This window comes from Trachemys scripta, chromosome 4 (genome assembly GCF_013100865.1).
Source record: "Trachemys scripta elegans isolate TJP31775 chromosome 4, CAS_Tse_1.0, whole genome shotgun sequence".
Classification (NCBI taxonomy): domain Eukaryota; kingdom Metazoa; phylum Chordata; order Testudines; family Emydidae; genus Trachemys; species Trachemys scripta.
In genome coordinates, this window is record NC_048301.1 from 8,387,160 (window position 1) to 8,408,009 (window position 20,850).

Below are 20,850 nucleotides of genomic sequence, written 5' to 3' on the forward strand. Positions count from 1 at the left end.
TCACCCTTGTCAGGAGGGGTCTTGGTGTGTCTTCCAACGCCCTTCACTGCTCTCTGCAAGTTTTCTTCTTCTGATGGGTTTTGGTTTAAGCAGAGGCTGGTGTGTGTGGGGAGTGTCTTTCATGAGTCCAGCTGGATACTGCACCCCAGTTCCCCAAGAACGCAGAGGTGTCTGGTATCAGTGTATCCCCAGCCCCCTGCGTGGCCTGCCCAGACATGAGTCCGGGCGCAAAGAAAACACCAGGCTTTACGAGCTGCTGGTCTCCCTTGCAAGCACATAAGGCGGGGATCAGAGAGGAGTGGGGATCACACACCACCTTGGCTTCACCACCCCAATGTGCCAGCCAGCAGAGCTGAGCCAGCGCGAGGTGGGGGAGCAGGGCACACCAGTCAGGGGCTGCAGCCAGGGAAGGAACGGCAAACCAGGCTGCTCATGGGGCATCACCCAGAGCTTTGAGCAACAGGGCCATCTAGTTTTAAATCAGTAACATCCACACAAAGGGCCCGATTGTGTTCCTATGCTGGTGTAAAGCGGGAGTGACCGCACTGAGGTCAGTGGATTTACCCCGGGGATAAACCCACAGTAAGTGCCAGCAGGATCAGAGTCAGAATATCAAGCCCCGTCCCATTTTAGTAGCATGACGGTCACAAGCAGTGAGCCCCATATGTGAGAGCAGTGGGGGGGCTGGGGCTTGCCAGCTGCAGCTGGGTCTGGTTTAACAGGGTGGTTGGAGCTTGGGGGGTAGCTGGGTGTTGTGGCCTGGAGTCTGTGCTAGCCCCCCCTCTCCCCCGTCTGTCCACTAGCCTCTGCTTGCTGCTACCTCCTCCTCTGGGTGGCTCCTTCTCCCCTGGGGCCCAGCGGGGAGAGCAGCAAGTGCCGGGAAGGCAGAGAGGCCGGCTAGCTGCCGGCAAACCAGGTGTCGCAGCAGTACCTGGAAGCCGGAAGGAAATGCCCACTGCCAGTCTGCAGCATGAGAGCCACCCTGGACGGGGGCAAGTGTGGGAAGGGACAGGTGTCACCCAAGGGGTGGGGCACTTGGCAATCCTACATAGAGTTATGGGCCGCAGCACCCCTCTCACAGGGAAGCCCGCAGGAGGGAGCCCTGGGGGAGGAAAGCTCCAAGAGGATCCCCCCTCTCCAGCACTGTGGAGTCTCCCCTCAATCATTCCCCCCCACCGCAACAGGAGCTGCCCTCAAGCCCTGCAGCTCCCGGGGTGTCAGAGCAGTGCAGTCAATGCAAAACATCTAGAAATCATGAGTTAGGCCCCAAAATATCATGAGATTTGTTCAAAAATCATGAGAATTTAAAGTAATCAGTGGTGGGCTCTTGGTTTCTGAACCTGTAGGGTGCATTCAGGTCACGTTTCCAAGCTCTTGTCCACTCCCCTCAGGACTGGATACTTACTTTGGGGGAAAAAAAAAAAAAGAAGAAGAAGCTGAGAGTCTCACCTAATCCCATGACTGCAGGAGCTGGGGCTTTAAGAAAAAGCACCAAATACCGCGAGACTCATGAAAAAAATCTCGAGCGTTGGCAACAGGGCAGTGAGCACCCGCACCACCCACGCAGAGGCCCCGTTTACTCCTGCCTGAAAATCGCAGTTTGTCCACACTAAGATTTGCATGGGTCCAACGACACGGACAGCTGAGATGGGTGCAAATCCCCACTCGGCTCTGAGTTAAAAACCAGTCCATTTTGGGTTGAAGAACTAACTGGTGCAAGGGACAGACCTGGGGAAGGGACTACGCCACCCGCACAGACTTTGAGGGAAGAGTCTGCGAGGTTTTGTTAAGAGGGCTTGAAGTAAAAAAACAACTAACGCTGCTGGATTCTGTGAGAGAGCTCCAGATCGAATTACCCCAGGGAGTCAGCTGGCTTAGCAAGAGGTCTGGTAGGAGGAGGGCGCTGTAAGATAGGCCTCAGTCCTTTACAGCCGTGGTTTTCCACCTGTGGTCCGCAGACTATGTCTGATTTCGAAAGGGGTCTGCACATCCATTCTACATTTTTTAGGGGTCTGCAAATGAAAAAAGGTGGAAAACCACTGCTTTACAGGACTGTTAAGGCAGGTCAGAACATTGCAAGACAAGTGTCTAGTGAAAGTCCCTCACCCAGTTCAGGAAATGGGGGCACGCGAAGCTGAAGGGGATAGCTTGGCGGAACAAGGATCAGCCCTACAGATTTTGTTTTTATCTGGGCAGTTTTAAGTACATAGAATCATAGAATCATAGAAGATTAGGGTTGGAAGAGACCTCAGGAGATCATCTAGTCCAACCCCCTGCTCAAAGCAGGGCCAACCCCAACTAAATCATCCCAGCCAGGGCTTTGTCAAGCCGGGCCTTAAAAACCTCTAAGGAAGGAGATTCCACCACCTCACTAGGTAACCCATTCCAGTGCTTCACCACCCTCCTAGTGAAATAGTGTTTCCTAATATCCAACTTAAACCTCCCCCACTGCAACTTGAGACCATTGCTCCTTGTTCTGTCATCTGCCACCATAGGCGCCAACTTCTGGCATCAGTGGGTGCTCGACCCTCCCCCCACTCCCACCCTGACTCCACCCCTACCCCACCCCTTCTGCCCCGCCCCAACTCCAACCCCTTCCCCAAATCCCCGCCTCTTCCCCGCCTCCTCCCCTGAGTGTGCCGCGGTCCTGCTCCTCCCCCCTCCCTCCTACAGCTTGTTACGCCGCAAAACAGAGGCGGAAGTGACCTGGGGCAGGGGGCAGGGCAGGGTTTTTCTGTGAATGCTCCAGCCCTGGAACACCCACGGATTCAGCACCTATGTCTGCCACCACTGAGAACAGCCGAGCTCCATCCTCTTTGGAACCCCCCTTCAGGTAGTTGAAGGCTGCTATCAAATCCCCTCTCATTCTTCTCTTCTGCAGACCAAATAACCCCAGTTCCCTCAGCCTCTCCTCGTAAGTCATGTGTTCCAGCCCCCTGATCATTTTTGTTGCCCTCTGCTGGACTCTCTCCAATTTGTCCACATCCTTTCTCTAGTGGGGGGACCAAAACTGGACACAATACTCCAGATGTGTCCTCACCAGTGCTGAATAGAGGGGAATAATCACGTCCCTCGATCTGCTGGCAATGCTCCTACTAATACAGCCCAATATGCCATTAGGCTTCTTGGAAACAAGCTATACTGCTGACTCATATGCAGCTTCTCATCCACTGTAATCCCCAGGTCCTTTTCTGAAGAACTGCTGCTTAGCCAGTTGGTCCCCAGCCTGTAGCGGTGCATGAGATTCTTCCGTCCTAAGTGCAGGACTCTGCACTTGTCCTTGTTGAACCTCATCAGATTTCTTTTGGCCCAATCCTCCAATTTGTCTAGGTGACTCTGTACCCTATCCCTACCCTCCAGCATATCTACCTCTCCCCCCCAGCTTAGTGTCATCTGCGAACTTGCTGAGGGTGCAATCCATCCCATCATCCACATCATTAATGAAGATGTTGAACAAAATCAGCCCCAGGACCGACTCCGGTAACACTCCGCTTGCTAACGGCTGCCAACTAGACACTGAGCCATTGATGACTACCCATTGAGCCCGACAATCTAGCCAGATTTCTATCCACCTTATAGTCCATTTATCCAATCCATACTTCTTTAACTTGCTGGCAAGAATACTGTGGGAGACCATATCAAAAGCTTTGCTAAAGTCAAGGAATAACACATCCACTGCTTTCCCCATATCCACAGAGCCAGTTATCTCATCATAGAAGGCAATCAAGTTGGTCAGGCATGACTTGCCCTTGGTGAATCCATGTTGACTGTTCCTGATCACCTTCCTCTCCTCCAAGTGCTTCAAAATGGATTCCTTGAGGATCTGCTCCATGATTTTGCTGGGGACTGAAGTGAGGCTGACAGGTCTGTAGTTCCCCAGGTTCTCTTTCTTCCCTTTTTAAAATATGGGCACTATATTTGCCTTTTTCCAATTGTCCGGGACCTCCCCTGATCACCACGAATTTTCAAAGCTAATGGCCAATGGCTCTTCAGTCACATCAGCCAACTCCCTCAGCACCCTTGGATGCAATAGATCTGGATCCATGGCCTTGTGCATGTCCTGCTTTTCTAAATAGTCCTTAACCTGTTCTTTCACCACTGAGGGCTGCTCACCTCCTACCCATACTGTGCTGCCCAGTGCAGCAGTCTGGGAGCTGGCCTTGTCTGTGAAGATCGAGTCAAAAAAAGCATTGAGTACTTCAGCTTTTTCCCTATTATCTGTCACTAGGTTGCTTCCCCCATTCAGTAAGGGCCCCGCACTGGTTTTCCATTTACTGTGCATACTCACAAGTGACTTTAAAAATCCAGGGTTCAGAGTAGCAGCCGTGTTAGTCTGTATCCGCAAAAAGAACAGGAGTACTTGTGGCACCTTAGAGACTAACAAATTTATTAGAGCATAAGCTTTCGTGGAATACAGCCCACTTCTTCGGATGCATATCATATTCATATGCATCCGAAGAAGTGGGCTGTAGTCCACGAAGCTTATGCTCTAATAAATTTGTTAGTCTCTAAGGTGCCACAAGTACTCCTGTTCTTTTTAAAAATCCAGAAGACTAAACATTTTTTCCACATCACCTGTCACTATGTTGCCTCCCCCATTCAGTAAGGGGCCCACACTTTCCCTGACCACCTTCTTGTTGCTAACATACCTGTAGAAACCCTTCTTGTTACCCTTCACATCCCTTGCTAGCTGCAACTCCAATTGTGCCTTGGCCTTCCTGATTACACCCCTGATGCTCTAGCAAAATGTTTATACTCCTCTCTAGTCATCTGTCCAAATTTCCACTTCTTGTAACCTGGAAATCCTGGATGCCCCATCATCTCAAGCATTGGCACCCTAACATCAGGATTGTCTGGCTATGTGGACTCTCTCCTCAGGCCCTACACTACCAGCACTCCCAGTTATCTTTGAGACACCACTGACTTCCTGAGGAAACTACAATCCATCGGTGATCTTCCAGAAAACACCATCCTGGCCACTATGGATGTAGAAGCCCTCTACACTAATATTCCACACAAAGATGGACTACAAGCTATCAGGAACAGTATCCCCGATAATGTCACAGCTAACCTGGTGGCTGAACTTTGTGACTTTGTCCTCACCCACAACTATTTCACATTTGGGGACAATATATACCTTCAAGTCAGCGGCACTGCTATGGGTACCCGCATGGCCCCACAGTATGCCGACATTTTCATGGCTGACTTAGAACAACGCTTCCTACGCTACATTGATGACATCTTCATCATCTGGACCCATGAAAAAGAAGCCCTTGAGGAATTCCACCATGATTTCAATAATTTCCATCCCACCATCAACCTCCGCCTAGATCAATCCACACAAGCGGTCCATTTCCTGGACACTACTGTGCTAATAAGCGATGGTCACATAAATACCACCCTATACCGGAAACCTACTGACCGCTATACTTACCTACATGCCTCCAGCTTCCATCCAGGACACACCACACGATCCGTTGTCTACAGCCAAGCTCTAAGATACAACCGCATTTGCTCCAATCCCTCAGACAGAGACAAGCACCTACAAGATCTCTATCAAGCATTCTTAAAACTACAATACCCACCTGCTGAAGTGAAAAAACAGACTGACAGAGCCAGACGAGTACCCAGAAGTCACCTCCTACAAGACAGGCCCAAAAAAGAAAATAACAGAACACCACTAGCTGTCACCTTCAGCCCCCAACTTAAACCACTCCAGCGCATCATCAAAGATCTATGACCTATCCTGAAAGATGATCCCTCACTCTCACAGATCTTGGGAGACAGACCTGTCCTCGCTTACAGACAACCCCCCAACCTGAAGCAAATACTCACCAGCAACCACACATCACTGACTCAGGAACCTAACCTTGCAACACAGCCCGATGCCAACTCTGTCCACATATCTATTCAAGTGACATCATCATAGGACCTAATCACATCAGCCATACCATCAGGGGCTCGTTCACCTGCATATCTACCAATGTGATATATGCCATCATGTGCCAGCAATACCCCTCTGCCATGTACATTGGCCAAACCGACAGTCTCTACGTAAAAGAATTAATGGACACAAATCTGACATCAGGAATCATAACACTCAAAAACCAGTAGGAGAGCACTTTAACCTGTCTGGCCATTCAATGACAGACCTGCAGGTGGCAAATTTTGCAACAAAAACGCTTCAAAAACAGACTCCAAGGAGAAACTGCTGAGCTTGAATTGATATGCAAATTAGATACAATCAATTGAGGCTTAAATAGAGACTGGGAATGGCTGAGCCATTACAAACATTGAATCTATCTCCCCTTGTAAGTATTCTCACACTTCTTATCAAACTGTCTGTACTGGGCTAGCTTGATTATCACATCAAAAGTTTTTTTTCCCTCTTACTTAATTGGCCTCTCAGAGTTGGTAAGACAACTCCCACCTGTTCATGCTCTCTGTATGTGTATATATATCTCCTCGATATATGTTGCATTCTATGCATCCAAAGAAGTGGGCTGTAGCCCACAAAAGCTGATGCTCAAATAAATGTGTTAGTCTCTAAGGTGCCACAAGTACTCCTGTTCTTTTTGCAGATACAGACTAACACGGCTCCTACTCTGAAACCTTCCTTTTGGAGTTTAAGCTCACTGAAGATTTCACTGTTAAGCCAAGGTGGTTGCCTGCCATATTTGCTATTCTTTCTACACATCGGGATGGTTTGTTCCTGTGCCCTCAATAAGGCTTCTTGAAAATACATCCAGCTCTCCGGGACTCCTTTCCCCCTCATATTAGCCTCCCAGGAGATCCTGCCCATCAGTTCCCTAAGGGAGTCAAAGTCTGCTTTTCTGAAGTCCAGGGTCTGTATTCTGCTACTCTCCTTTCTTTCTTTTGTCAGGATCCTGAACTCAATCATCTCATGGTCACTGCTGCCTACATTGCCACCCACTTCTACTTTCCTTACCAATTCTTCCCTGTTTGTAAGCAGCAGGTCAAGAGGAGAACGGCCCCTAGTCGGTTCCTCCAGCACTCGTACCAGGAAGTTGTCCCCAACACTATCCAAAAACTTCCTGGATTGTCTGTGCGCTGCTGTATTGCTCTCCCAGCAGATGTCAGGGTGATTGAAGCCCCCGCTTAGAACCAGGGCCTGTGATCTGGAAACTTCAGTTAATTGTCCGAAGGAAGCTTCATCTACCTCATCCTCCTGGTCCAGTGGTCTATAGCACACACCCATCACGACATCACCCTGGTTGCTCTCGCCTCTAAACTTAACCCAACATTAAACAACAATAATGGGCATTTGGCTATTGAGTGTATACTAGGATCTGTGAAATGCACAGGAATAGCAGACACTGCCTCGTACGTAATTATTAGACCAGACATGCTAACAATGCTAGGGAATAGGGGATCTAAAATTGAACCTCCTACTTGGTCTCCAATGAAGGCAGTTACTGGAGAACATGTGTAACCCACATGCTTACTTTGCAGAAGTTAGCGGTGTAAATAAGTGAAGGAACAGTGGAGAGGACACACAGTTCTTGGTTTTGTTTTGGGGTACTCTGCCCCTGCAGACTTGCCAGGGCTGGGAGGTGATTTCCATTGTGGGCAAGCAGCCTGGCAGGACACATCCAGGGTCACTTTCTGAGAGTGGAACCAGTGGGAACTGAAGAGAAGGGGGAGGAGTTTATAAAAAGGAAGGGTGGGAGTCAGACAGAAGAGTTTAGCAGTGGAATAGCGCAAGGACCAGAATGGTCTCTGCTGAAAGCATTGGGTTCCAGGGTCTTTGCCAGCTCATTGGATTTAAGCTGCAGGCTCCCACACCCCACTGGAGAAGGTGAGGACTAGAACTGCTGTGTACACTGCACACTGTCATTGCAAAGACTCAAGGGGTGCTTCATAGAATCACAGAACTGGAAGGGACCTTGAGAGATCTAGTCCAGTCCCCTGCACTCAAGACAGGACTAAGTATTAGCCCTGCCAGGTGTTTGTCCAACCTGCTCTGAAAAATCCCCAATGATGGAGATTCCACAACCTCCCTAGGCAATTTATTCCAGTGCTTCACCACCCTGACAGTTAGCTGCCCCTCTGTGACCTGGCTTGATTGTTATGTATTTATTTACTTAGGCCAGGTCTGTTACCCCTGACAACTCCACCCCCGCCCCTGGACAAACACTTAAAGCACTGGAGCAGTTCCCAGGATCAGGACTGGGGGTATGGCGGAAAGGTGGCACACCATCGCCTTCTTTCCATTGGGTGCACCATGCAGAGCTCTGAGACGCCTAAAGATTGAGCTCCAGTATATTAAACTTTGAATATCTTCACATGCCATGGCATTCTCGGCCCCGGGATAATCATCTGATTTGGGATGATCCCCCAGATGGAAGGCTTTTCACCTTCTTGACCCAGGAGGTGGTTGCTAGGTTGATGGCAGAATTCTTCTGATGAGCTAGTGCTGTCTGCACTGGGGTTAGATTCTCCGGGGTGTGAAATCCACACTCCCAAGAGACAAAACTATGCCGATGTAAGTCCCCAGTCTGGGCCAGCCCTTACACAGCGTATCCCTCTCTTCATCTGAGTGATTCTTGATTTACTCCAGCGTCAAGTGAGATCAGCATCGGGCTGTTTCTCCCTTTGAACATGTTGTGCCAAGCAGTAGAAGCACTCAGGTCTAACCTACACTAGGAAATTAGGTCGGTTTAACTACGTCGCATGGAGTGTGAAAAATCCCCAGGCCTGAGCGCCGCAGTGACACCGACCTAACCCCTGCTGTAGGCAGCGCTAGGAATTCTCCCACTGAGGAGGTGGATTACCTACACCCACGCTACAGATGCACTGCTGCAGGGTTTCAAGTGTAGACAAGCTCCCAGTACTTTTTCTATGCTGTTTGCTGAATGTTTTTTGAAGAGCCATCAGTACAAAGAAGTAACCACATACGTATTTGTCTTCTGAGAGCCCATGTAGAAGAGCGTAAAGATTTGTACTTGGGGATATAAATGGCCTGGGGTTTATATGTGGATCTCAGCCAGTAAATCTTTGAGGGACTTTTAAACAAATATCCCTCTGGGACCTGAAGAGTTCCGAAATGGTCCGTTTTTTTAACAAGTCCTAATGGGAGTTGCCATATGAGTTGATAATGTTTTAAGTAACCACGGAGACATGCTTCCAGCTGCTTGAGGAAAGTGGTGTTGATGACCTGTATGTACCAAACATTCACTTAGGGAAACTTCAGCACACGAGGGCCCCTTGAAATTCAAAGGCTGCCCATTCGTTAGTCAGCATTCCACAGCTTAGGCTGAAAAACACACCCATGACAGGTCCTACTTCCCCACACACACACACACACACACACACACACAAAAGGGCAACAGTGTGAATAGTCTCACAGTCACATGACCTGATACAGCTATCTCTTCCTCCACTGTAAAGAAACCACTCCATGGAAGTCAAAGGAATGACTGGGGTCAGGGAGATCAAACCCAGGCTGCAAGGGTGCTTAGATGTGTGAAACAGCACATGTACAGATCAATGAAACTGTCAATCACCAATGAAAACCAGGGCTCCAATTCTGATGTACTTATACTGGTGTAACTGCACTGACCTCGATGAAGTGACCCCTGAAAGCAGGTGAGCTATAGCTGGGATGAGTGTGGCCTGTAGCCCTGTACTCGCTGGGAAGGGAACCCAGATAGCTTCTGGTGATCAGCCACCAGGAGAGCTGGACTGGTATTGAATGAAAACAACAAGGAGTCTGGTAGCACCTTAAATGATGGTTTAATTTGCAAATGAATTTTAGATCTGCTGTTTCTTTTTGAAGTCTGTTTCTGAAGTTTTTTTGTTCAATGATAGTGACATAAATAGTAACATACATAAGCCAGTAAGTGAACACTTCAATCTCCCTGGTCATTCTATTACAGATTTAAAAGTCACTATCATTGAACAAAAAATTCATTTGCAAATTTAACACCATTAATCTGGGCTTGAATAGGGACTGGGAGTGGCTGGCTCATTACAGAAGCAGCTTTTCCTCTCCTGGAATTGACACCTCCTCATCCATTATTGGGAGTGGACTACATCCACCCTGATCGAATTGGCCCTGTCAACACTGGTTCTCCACTTGCGAAGTAACTCCCTGCTCTCCATGTGTCAGTATATAATGCCTGCATCTGTAACTTTCACTCTATGCATCCGAAGAAGTGAGGTTTTTACCCACAAAAGCTTATGCCCAAATAAATCTTAGTCTTTAAGGTGCCACCAGACTCCTTGTTGTTTTTGTAGATACAGATTAACACGGCTACCCCCTGATACTTGGTATTGAATAGTTCATGTGTGGGTGTAGATGGGAGCAGACCCTTTCAGGGAATGTGAAACAAAAGCGTGTCTCAATCAGGGCAGACACCAAGAAAAGCCTGTTCTCAGTGCATCTCCCCGTGAGTCCTGCGAGTCAGCCTGGTGTCTGCTGCATGTGCATTTGTGTGTCAGTGCTTCTGTCCGCCTGTCAGTCCACAGTCCGTTGCCCTGGGGGGCGTATTGGGGGGGGGATTGCCCTGGGGGGTTGCTCCCTCTCTCACTCTCTCCCTCTGCCCTTTCCAGGCCACTTAGAGAAGCGCCCTGAAGAAACCCCGGTGCATTCCCAGGGCTCGGACGTGAGGGTCACAACTGGCCTGTGGGGACTCCCCATCCCGAGCGTGGCTGGCTAGCGGCGGAGGATGCAGCCCGGTGGGGAGCTGGGCTGGGGCTCCGCGTGGAGCCAGGCTGCTGGGCACGGTGACGGTGCCAGTCGGGCGAGCCAGAGGCTGCGGGTGGGAGGTTGGGGATCCCTTCCCGGCGCGCAGCTCAGTGCCCCAGCCAGCCAGGGAGGGAGCCGCGGCCGCACTCCAGAGCTGTCGGGAAAGGGGCAGGGGCGCAGGGAGCTCTGGCTGTTTGGGAGGAAGGACGCCGCCTCTCCCAGTGCGCAAGAGGACCCCGCGGGCAGTGACTGATCTCCACCCGCTGCCCAGAGGTGCTGGGAAGGGAGGAGCGCGCAGGGGGCGGTGCCGGGAAAGGTGCGCAAGGGGGGCTCCCGAGGCTCCAGCTGTTGGGAGGGAGGAGGGCGCAGGGGGCGGTGCCGGGCTCCCCGGCTGGGGCAGGAAGGTGCGCAGGGGGAGGGGGGGAACTCCAGCTGTTAGGAGGGAGGCAGGAACGCGGGCGGGGGGGACGGAGCCTCGCCCCCCGCTGCCCCGGCTGGAGGGGGAGGGACCCTGAGCGGCGGGCAGCTGCGCCAGGGAGGCGGGTCCGAGCTCCAGCTGTTGGCGAGGGAGGAGCGGCGAGCGCCTCTGGCAGCGCGCCGGGGGAGCCCGGCGAGGGGCCGGCTCGGCTCGGCTCGGCGGGTGCTGCGCTCACGCCCCAGCGCCTGACAGCGGGCGGGCGCCACCATGAGCGGCTCCGGCTCTGCCTCGCACTGCGAGACCCAAGAGCCGCTGTCGGCCGAGGAGAGCCCGGCCATCAGCGCCGTCATGTTCTCCGCCGGGCTGCTGGGCAACCTGACGGCGCTGGCGCTGCTGGCCCGGCGCCGGCTGGGGCGGCGCGGCCGCCCGCTCTCCCTCTTCCACGTGCTGGTGACCGTCCTGGTGCTCACCGACCTGCTGGGCACCTGCCTGGTCAGCCCCGTGGTGCTGGTCTCCTACGGCCGCAACCGCACGCTGGTGGCGCTGGCCGAGGACCGGCGGCTGTGCCTCTACTTCGCCTTCGCCATGAGCTTCTTCGGCCTGGCCACCATGCTGGTGCTGTTCGCCATGGCGCTGGAGCGCTGCCTGGCGCTGGGCCAGCCCTACCTCTACGAGCGCTTCGTCCGCCGCCGCTCGGCGCTGCTGCTGGCCCTGCTGGCCCTCTACGCCTTCGCCGCCGCCTTCTGCGCCCTGCCGCTGCTGGGCTTCGACCGCTACGTGCAGTACTGCCCGGGCACCTGGTGCTTCATCCAGATGCGCGCCGCCCAGGGCCCCGGCGGCGGCGGCGCCACCTACTCGCTGCTCTACGCCACGCTGCTGCTGCTGCTCATCCTGGCCGTGCTGCTCTGCAACCTGAGCGTCACCCGCAGCCTGGTGGGCATGCACCGCCGCGGGCAGACCTCGCGCCGCCTGGCCTCGCTGGAGCAGCCCGCCGGGCGCCGCAGGCTCTCCATGTCCGAGGAGGTGGATCACCTCATCCTCCTGGCCATCATGACCATCACCTTCATCGTCTGCTCCCTGCCTTTCACGGTGAGTGCAGGAGCCGGGAGCCCCTGGCTAGCCCCTGCCCTGGGGGGGACTCCAGCACCTGGGGCCTTCTCCCCCGGCCCCTTCTTAATCCCTGTCCTTGGGGGCCTCCTGCACCTGGGGCTTTCTCCCCCAGCCCCCTTGCTAATCCCTGTCCTTGGGGGCCTTCTCCCCCGGCCCCCTTCTTAATCCCTGCCCTTGGGGGCCTTCTCCCCCGACCCCTTCTTAATCCCTGTCCTTGGGGGCCTCCAATACCTGGGGCCTTCTCCCCCAGCCCCCTTGCTAATCCCTGCCCTTGGGGGCCTCCTGCACCTGGTGCCTTCTCCCCCGGCCCCATTGCTAATTCCTGCCCTTGGGGGCCTTCTCCCCCGGCCCCCTTGCTAATCCCTGTCCTTGGGGGTCTCCTGCACCTGGGGCCTTCTCCCCCGCCCCCCTTGCTAATTCCTGTCCTTGGGGGCCTCCTGCACCCATCCCTCCCGTTCTCTGCCTGTGGCACGTACTAGCCTGGTCTCCTGTGGGCTGTTTGGGTTGTTGGGTTTAGTGTGCCGGTGTTAGGGGTCTGTGAGACACAGGAGGTCAGACTACATCAGTGTTTCTCAGTGACCGGCCCATGGACCAGCCCCGGTCCCTGAGATCAAAAAGGTTGAGAAAGACTGGATTAGATGATCTGGGGCTGGGGGATTGTCCTTTCTGGGCTTAAATTCTGACTCTACAACAAAATTCTTTTTAGTCCCTAAATTAAAAAGAAACCCCTACAGATGAGGATGTCAGACAGCTCCACTGAGTTCTGGGATTCAGGCACTAGACTAGACTGAAGCACAAAGATTGCTCTGTTCCTGACTCCGCCACAGTTTCCCTGACCAAATCTCTTAGACTACGTTTACACTGCTGTAAAAGACCCATGGTTGGCCTGGCTCAGGGCTCCGGGACTATACAATTGTTGTGTAGTCATTCGAGCTCACGCTGGAGCCCACACTCCGAAACCCCATGAGGGGAAAGGGTCTCAGAGCCTGGGCTCCAGCTCCGTTAGCCCAAGTCAGCTGATCCGGGCTCTGAGATGGTGCCATGGGCTTTTTATCTTAGTATTGGCTCTGTGCTCCCATTTCCTTATCTGTTAAATGGAGATAGCACTTTTCTAGCTCTCCGGGGACTCGTGAAGATAAATCCACTTTCTGGGAGCTGAGAGAGGATGGTGACAGGGCTCAAGATGCTTTCACAGGGCGCTAGAGTGGCAGATGCTTGACCGAGATTGCATGGATCAAATATAGGCCTGCGTCGCTGAGGTTACATGCCTGTGCCACTGGCACTGAGCTGTGCCGTATCGAGGGCGGTAGCAAGGTTGAAGGGTTGGTGCAGTAGCAGGGAAGGAGTTGAGGTGACGTAGATCAGTTCATTTGCATGTGTCATAGTGAGGGGCACAAATCAATAGGGCTGTAATTGACGTAACACAGGTCAGTTAAATTGCCAATGTAGAACCGAGGTTGCATAGATAAATGCAGTTAGGTGAGTGTAGGGATGCCCAAAATCACTGGGGTTGGTTGGACATGCGTTGCTGTGGTGTCAGTGAGCACGCATGCATCCATGCGGTTGTACAAGGATATAGTTTTGCCCACTGAACCAAGTTTTCAACTGTGAGGGGAAAGGATGCCTCAGCCAATACAGACAGACAACAGCCACTGCACATGCACACGCCCTCACCTGTACACAAATGTTAATTTCGATGTGAAAAAGCTGGCTTGCATGGTGTCCCTGGATCTGAAGATTGTGTCCATAAACAAAGATATGAGGTAGGAGAATATGCTCAACACACTTACAATTCATAAGAACTTTGAGCATATACATTACTTTTGACCGGAAGGCATGAAAATGCTTGATAAAGGTATGTATTTTCCATATTCAACAGGTAGGGAAACCGAGGCACACTGAGATTAAGTGTTTTGGACAACGGCAGGTTTGGAAATATAACCCAAGTCTTCTGACTCCCAAGTTCTAACTGCTAGAGTGCTGCCTCTCAAAAATAGAACCCACGTGACACAAGTAAAGAACTCTAACCATTAGTCTGACTTTCTCTTGTCGTTCAAATTCAATAGAACCCCTTAGGAGCTGCCATGTCACTCAACCCTTTACCAGTCGATAGTTTGATTCTTCCCACTTTTGAGGGAGCAGATGGTTTGGACGATTTTTTTTCCTTCTGTTTCTCAGTTCTTTTTTCCCTGTGAAAAGCAAAACCTGCCCAGACTGGGAATACGGCCAGAGCTAATTTTACATTCCCACCGTTAGATTGACATTATCTTTCATTAGCACTTGGAGAGCTGAAAGGCCCAATGGACAAATTAACCACTGGACACAGGGCCGGCTCTAGGTTTTTTGCCGCCCCAAGCAAAAAAATTTTTGGCTGCCCCCCCCTCCCCCTTGGGCTTTTACACGTTTTCACTTTTCAATGTTTTTTTGTTTTGTTTTGACCAGCTAGACTGTAGCAGCATATTCAGAGTTGTTATGGTCTTTCATGTCAATGAGGATTTAGGGATTCTCAAGCCCACAAATCTCCCAGCTGCAGAGCAATGTGAATTACATTTGCCTGCTAAAAATCCCTGGGGAGGGCGGGAAGATGCACATATGCAAGAAGCTGCATTGGTAAAATGCAACCACAGTGAGAACAGAAATCAAACAGCACCAAACCACTGGGTCACCCGATGGACTAATCAATGAACCATTTCTACTGGAGTGGGCGGGTGGTCAGGGAAGGGGGAAATTTGGGGCCAAAGTCTAGTAGTTTCTTAATCAAAACTCTCAGTAACTTCAGGCTGGGGTCCTGAGCACCTAGACACCCCCGCCCCAGCCTGGTAGTTTGAGGAGCAGGTGCCAGCCCGTCCCCTGCTTTTCAAAGCCGCTCTCCCCATCAAGGGGGGGGGAGGCGGCGCTTAAAACTGCTGCCGGCAGTGGGTCCCAAGTTTGTTTATTTCCCAATTGCCCCTGCCCTGCCTGCAGCGAGTCCCTCGAGGCCCAGGCCAGCGCCAGGTGCCGGGGCCACATCTGTGGGTGTCCTGTCCCCCACGGACTCCACCGGGCGCAGCCGGAGCCACCCCATCCACGCTGCCCCCAAGTCCCAGGAAAGTTTCCCTGCGCCGCCCGCGAGCGGGACTTTCCCGAAGTCAGGGCGTGGCAGAGTAACCCACGCCCCCCAGGGGCTGGCGCGCCGGGACACTGGGGCCTGCTCCGCGCCCGCCAGAGGGCTGCCTGCTGGTGACCCCTCCCCGGGGCCGCGCTGGGGGCGGACCTGCGCGAACTGACCTGGCCAAGCGGGAACAGCGCCCCCATCTCTGGGGGCAGCTCAGTGCATCTTCCCGCCACGGTGCTGGGCTCCCACGTCTCCTGGAGCCGGCTGGTAGCTCCGTCTGGGCACTTCAATGCCTCCCCTCTGGCAGGATGCAGGGAGCTGGGCTGGGAGGAGGGCTCCGCGCCGCTCTGGTCGGCTGGGAGGGAAGGACACGGGCTGCCCTGCCGAGTCTGCTGCAGGGCGCTCCCCTCCTCCGGGCCGCCGCCCCCCACAGGGCGGCCTGAGCAGCACACCAAAAAGAAAAAGGGGAAAAAAAGGGCGGCTGGAATGCCGCCCCTTGGAATCTGCCGCCCCAAGCACCAGCTTGCTCCGCTGGTGCCTGAGCCGGCCCTGACTGGACTTGCTGCACCATTATTTTTGGATTTCAAGAGCTTGATCAAGGAAATGTAATAACATCTAGCAGCCTGTTGTGTTTCCTGTGGTCTTGGACTTGCAATCATCAGAGCTGCTCCACCACCAGTTGATGGGCCTTAAATTTGTTTAGGGGTCTTGGCTCTGCTCCTAATGGTACTTTCCCTCATCTGGCTGAGTCATGTACAGACATGAGATGTAACTGCTGGTGTGCTTGTGACAGGAATTATTGGAAGTACGTATACAGTTGCAATGGGTCTGTTTTGGAGAGGAAGGTTTTTGCAGTCTGGTGAGCAGCATAAAGTGGTCAGCTAGTTAAAAATCCTTGATGGTAGAAGTGTATTTTCTACCAGCCTAGCATTTGTACATAGGATCATTTCTTTCAATCAGATATCTAGAAATCCCACTGTGTGCCACAAAGGAGAAATTAAAAATTGTTATATTATCAAGTGAACAAGTATCATGAGTATGGAGAAAGGGGACATTGGAACTTTCACTTCAGGACACCATGTCTAGGTGCAAGTACCTAGTTCCGACGGCTTTGAGAACTGACTCACAATCAGTTACTTTTCTTTTAGCTTTAGGAGATTCTCTTTCTGATCTACTCTTTCCATAGAAGAACATAGATATTGCCATAGAACAACAGACCAACTAGCTGTAGTCACAGGTAGCAGAACAGGTCGGTGGCTAGTGGTGAATCCTTCAGAGGAAAGCATATAAACCCTTATAAATGCACCCAGTTGTACAGTAGCATACTACGTGGGTGTTTCTTCCTGACCCTACCTCTTTCTGCCCTGAAGCATGAGGACTGAAAGTCCTAAATTTATCCAGGTAATATAATTGTAGATAGTACTCATATTCCTTGCCATGCCTAATCTTTTTTTATTTAGACACACATGGATGATGGTTGAATTTAGTGCCCATGAAGGTGATCTACCAATAGCACCAACTATAATGCCTACCCTGCATAAGCAGTTGTAGGGCAAACTTTCCCAAAAACTAACTAAGTCCTGTGTCATGACATGAGTTGTCAGAACATCTGGTGCTTTTAGTGACTAGAATGAGATGATTCAACTCACTTTCAGCTGCAGTATGTACAGGATTTGAACCCAGGTCATTAGAAGTAAATAGCTAAGGCATTAATTGTCTGTCTCAAACTCTTCATCTCCTTTTTTAATACACAGCTTTAGAAGTTAGATACATCCGGTCTTGCTAAACAGCTCTGGGTTCATGGGGACCAGGACCTGAGACAGAGCAACTGGTGTCACATGAGTAAAATTTGCTGCATCATCTTCCCAGGAGGGATTGTCAGTTCTTCCATAAAGTAGCAAACAAGCATATTTAAGGAAGTAACTGATTTTGGCTGTCAGACATAAATTCATACAGTAGGTCAGAAACATGGCTAGAGCAGTTTTTCTTCCATGCTCATTGATTGCACCTACACACTCTGGTGAAGGCACTATAGGCAACCTGCCAATAGACTGGATACGGTAATTAATGATCCGTTAAACATCTATTGACTTCATTGCATTTTTGGATAAATGAAGTATCTCTTGATACGCTCAGCTCAGGACTCACTACGAAGCCCAGTGATGGATTCATTTTTGTGCCCACATCGGGCGGGGCTGAGGGGGAGTGGAAGGGATGTTTTGGACGGGACTAGTCATACTTGTCACAGCTTCTTTAAATACCAAAGCCCGCTGATTGGTTCCTTAGGGGTGTGCGGAGGATAATAGGCTCCCTGGGGAATCTTAAATTGCAGTTGTCTAAAGCTGGTATTGAAAAATCTTCTGGGACTTTGAGGGCAAGCCGAGCCTCTTCCTCGGGTTTTACTTTGGCATCCTCTCCTCATTTTTCTTTTAGCAACTTGACATTTTTGCAGGGAGTAAAATGTGGGAATGTCCCGTTTTGGCCTAAACTCTCGCTACTGGGTTGTCATGATAAGTAGCCCGCTGGCAAATTTAGCACCACTGTGAGGGATTAGACCAGGGGTGGGCAAACTTTTTGGCCTGAGGGCCACATCGAGGTTCCAAGACTGTATGGAGGGCCGGGTAGGGAAGGTTGTGCCTCCCCAAACAGCCTGGCCCCTGCCCCCTATCTGCCCTATCCCACTTCCTGCCCCCTGACTGGCCCCCTCAGAACCCTTGACCCATCCAACCCCCCCTGCTCCTTGTCCCCACACCGCCCCAACCCCTATCCACACCTCTGCCCCCTGACTGGCCCCACGGGACTCCCACGCCTATCTAATCCTCCCTGTCCCCTGACCGCCCTCCCACAGAACCTCCGCCCCATCCAACCGCCCCCTGCTCCCTGTCCCCTGACTGCCCCCCAGGACCGTCTGCCCCTTATCCACCCCCCACTCCCCGCCCCCTTACCATGCCGCTCAAAGCAGCATGTCCGGCAGCTGCGCTGCCCGGCCAGAGCCAGCCGCGCTGCCTGGCAGGAGCTCGCAGCCCCGCTGCCCAGAGCGCTGGTGGTATGGCGAGCTGAGGCTCTGGGGAAGGGGAGACAGCACGGGAGGGGCCAGGGGCAAGCCTCCCCGGCCAGGAGCTCAAGGGCCGTGCAGAATGGTCCTGTGGGCCGTAGTTTGCCCACCTCTGGATTAGATGTTGCTGTCGTGAAACAGACAGGCGGCCTCTCCTAAAGTGCGTAATCCTACATTTAACATCACATTGTTCATGTTGTCATTTGTAACCCTGCACCTAGTGTAACCTGTCGCCCAAGAAATATGCATTTAAAACCCCTAAATTGAAACATGATTGAACTGTCCGAACTCCCCTTAACCCAAGCTGAACTCTCCTGCTGATGGACCTAAAGCCAAAAGACATTAAGCCCATCAAAATGGAGACACGCAAAGATGAAGGTCTGAAGTTATGTCTTTAAATAACCCTTTTATGCCACACATATCAGAGATCTACAGAAAAAGAAGCCGCGGGTTCTCGAGCATAGGCCTGTGTGTCGGGACAGCTGGGCTTCTGTGGCAAGCTGTGTTGCTGAGTCACTCTGTGACCCAGAGCAAATTTTGTCCTCTCTTCGTACAGCTGGGGACGCAAGGCACAATCAGGAGAAGAGCTACCTAGCTTTGAAACCTTGGGGTGAAAGCGATACCTAGGTGCAAAGTTTCATTACTAAAACAAGGACTTTTGCAGAAGGGACTCTGCATGTGCAATGTTAATGGTCTCTAAAAACAGGGCGAGGTGTTCATGCCCTCTTAATTGAATTTCCGGTTTGGCGGAGTTCGTCTGAAGAGGGATTCATTGAAGTGTATGTGAGTCCTTTTCATGTAAATACATAGTGATGGGGAAACAGGCTTTTCTTTAGACTTTTTTCTCTATACGGAAGTTGTGTCATAGAGCAGACTGCAGCTGATCGGGCCACCCTGCCGTTTGGATCTCTGCAGCTACCACACATTTGCAAAGTGTCTGCGGGCTCAAGCATTTTCCAAAGAAAGGCTCGGGCTCGGCCCTAGGTCCGGTTCTGTTCAATATCTTCATCAGTGATTTAGATCATGGCATAGAGAGTACCCTTATCAGGTCTGCGGATGATACCAAGCTGGGAGGGGTTGCAAGTGCTTTGGAGGACAGGATTAAAATTCAACATGATCTGGACAAACTGGGGAAATGGTCTGAAGTAAAAAGGATGAAATTCGATAAGGACAAATGCAAAGTGCTCCACGTAGGAAGGAACAATCAGTTGCACACCTACAAAATGGGAAATGGCTTCCTAGGAAGGAGCACTGCAGAAAGGGATCTGGGGGTCATAGTGGATTACAAGCTAAACATGAGTCAGCTGTGTAACACTGCTTTTCTTTTTGACAAATATCATTCTGGGAAGTATTAGCAGGAGTGTTGTAAGCAAGACATAAGTCATTCTTCTGCTCTACTCCACACTGATAAGGCTTCAGGTGGACTATTTTGTGCAGTTCTGGGCACCCCATTTCAGGAAAGATGTGGACAAGCTGGAGAAAGTCCAGAGAAGAGCAACAAAAATGATGAAAGGTCTAGAAAACATGACCTCTGAGGGAAGATTGAAAAAATTGGGTTTGTTTAGTCTGGAGAAGAGAAGACTGAGGAGGAACCTGATAACCGTTTTCAAATACATAAAAGATTTGTTGCAAGGAGGTAAAAGAATTGCCTCATTAACCTCTGAGGCTAGGACAAGAAGCAATGGGCTTAAATTGCAGCAAGGGCGGTTTAGGTTGGACATTAGGAAAAACTTCCTGTCAGGGTGGTTAAGCACTGGAACAAATTGCCTAGGGAGGTTGTGGAATCTCATCATTGGAGGTTTTTAAGAGCAGATAGACCAACTCCTGTCAGGGATGGTCTAGATCAGTGGTTTCCAAACTTTTTTTGATCACGCACTCCTATCAGTAAAAAAAATTTTGAGCACGCACCCCCTGCCATGCCGGCTCTACCATTTTTGCCAAAGCAAAAAAAATAAAATAAAAAAAGCACTCCTCCTGCTGCGCACCCCCAAGGATCCTCTTGCGCACCCCCTGGGGTGCGTGCTCTCCACTTTGGAGACCACTGCTCTAGGTAATACTTAGTCCTGCCTTGAGTGCATGGGGCTGGACTAAATGACCTCTTAAGGTCGCTTCCAGTCCTCCAATTCTATGAGTCTATTCTTCTCTCGCTGCCTGGGGGATAGAAAATGTGTAGGACTATAAAAAAAAACCTAAATCCAATGGTTCTTGTATAACTGGAACATTGCTAGAGCTGGGCAAGAACAGAATTTTCCATTTCCCAGGAAATTCTTTGAGTTATCTCTTCCCCCCACCCAGGGCCGGCTCTAGCTTTTTTGCTGCCCCAAGCAGCAAAAAAAAGCGCCGTCCCCCGAGCCCCCCCAACCGAGCACCACGCCGCCGGAACCCACCCCAGAGCGCCGCCCCCCTGCCAAGCGCCGGAGCCTGCCCCCCCGCCGTGCCGAGTGCCACCGGACCCCCCCCCC

General features: G+C 51.5%; 1 protein-coding gene across 1 annotated transcript in view; it reads left to right on the forward strand.

Annotated features, from left to right (window-relative positions):
* Positions 1-11,269: 11,269 nt before the first annotated feature.
* The window catches only part of PTGER2 (prostaglandin E receptor 2), an 11,614-nt gene continuing 2,033 nt past the window's right edge, over positions 11,270-20,850 (forward strand). Inside the window, exon 1 of the mRNA XM_034769869.1 lies at positions 11,270-12,218. Within this exon, the coding sequence (XP_034625760.1) occupies positions 11,397-12,218 (822 nt within the window). The 5' untranslated portion in view covers positions 11,270-11,396. The remainder of the gene's footprint in view (positions 12,219-20,850) is intronic.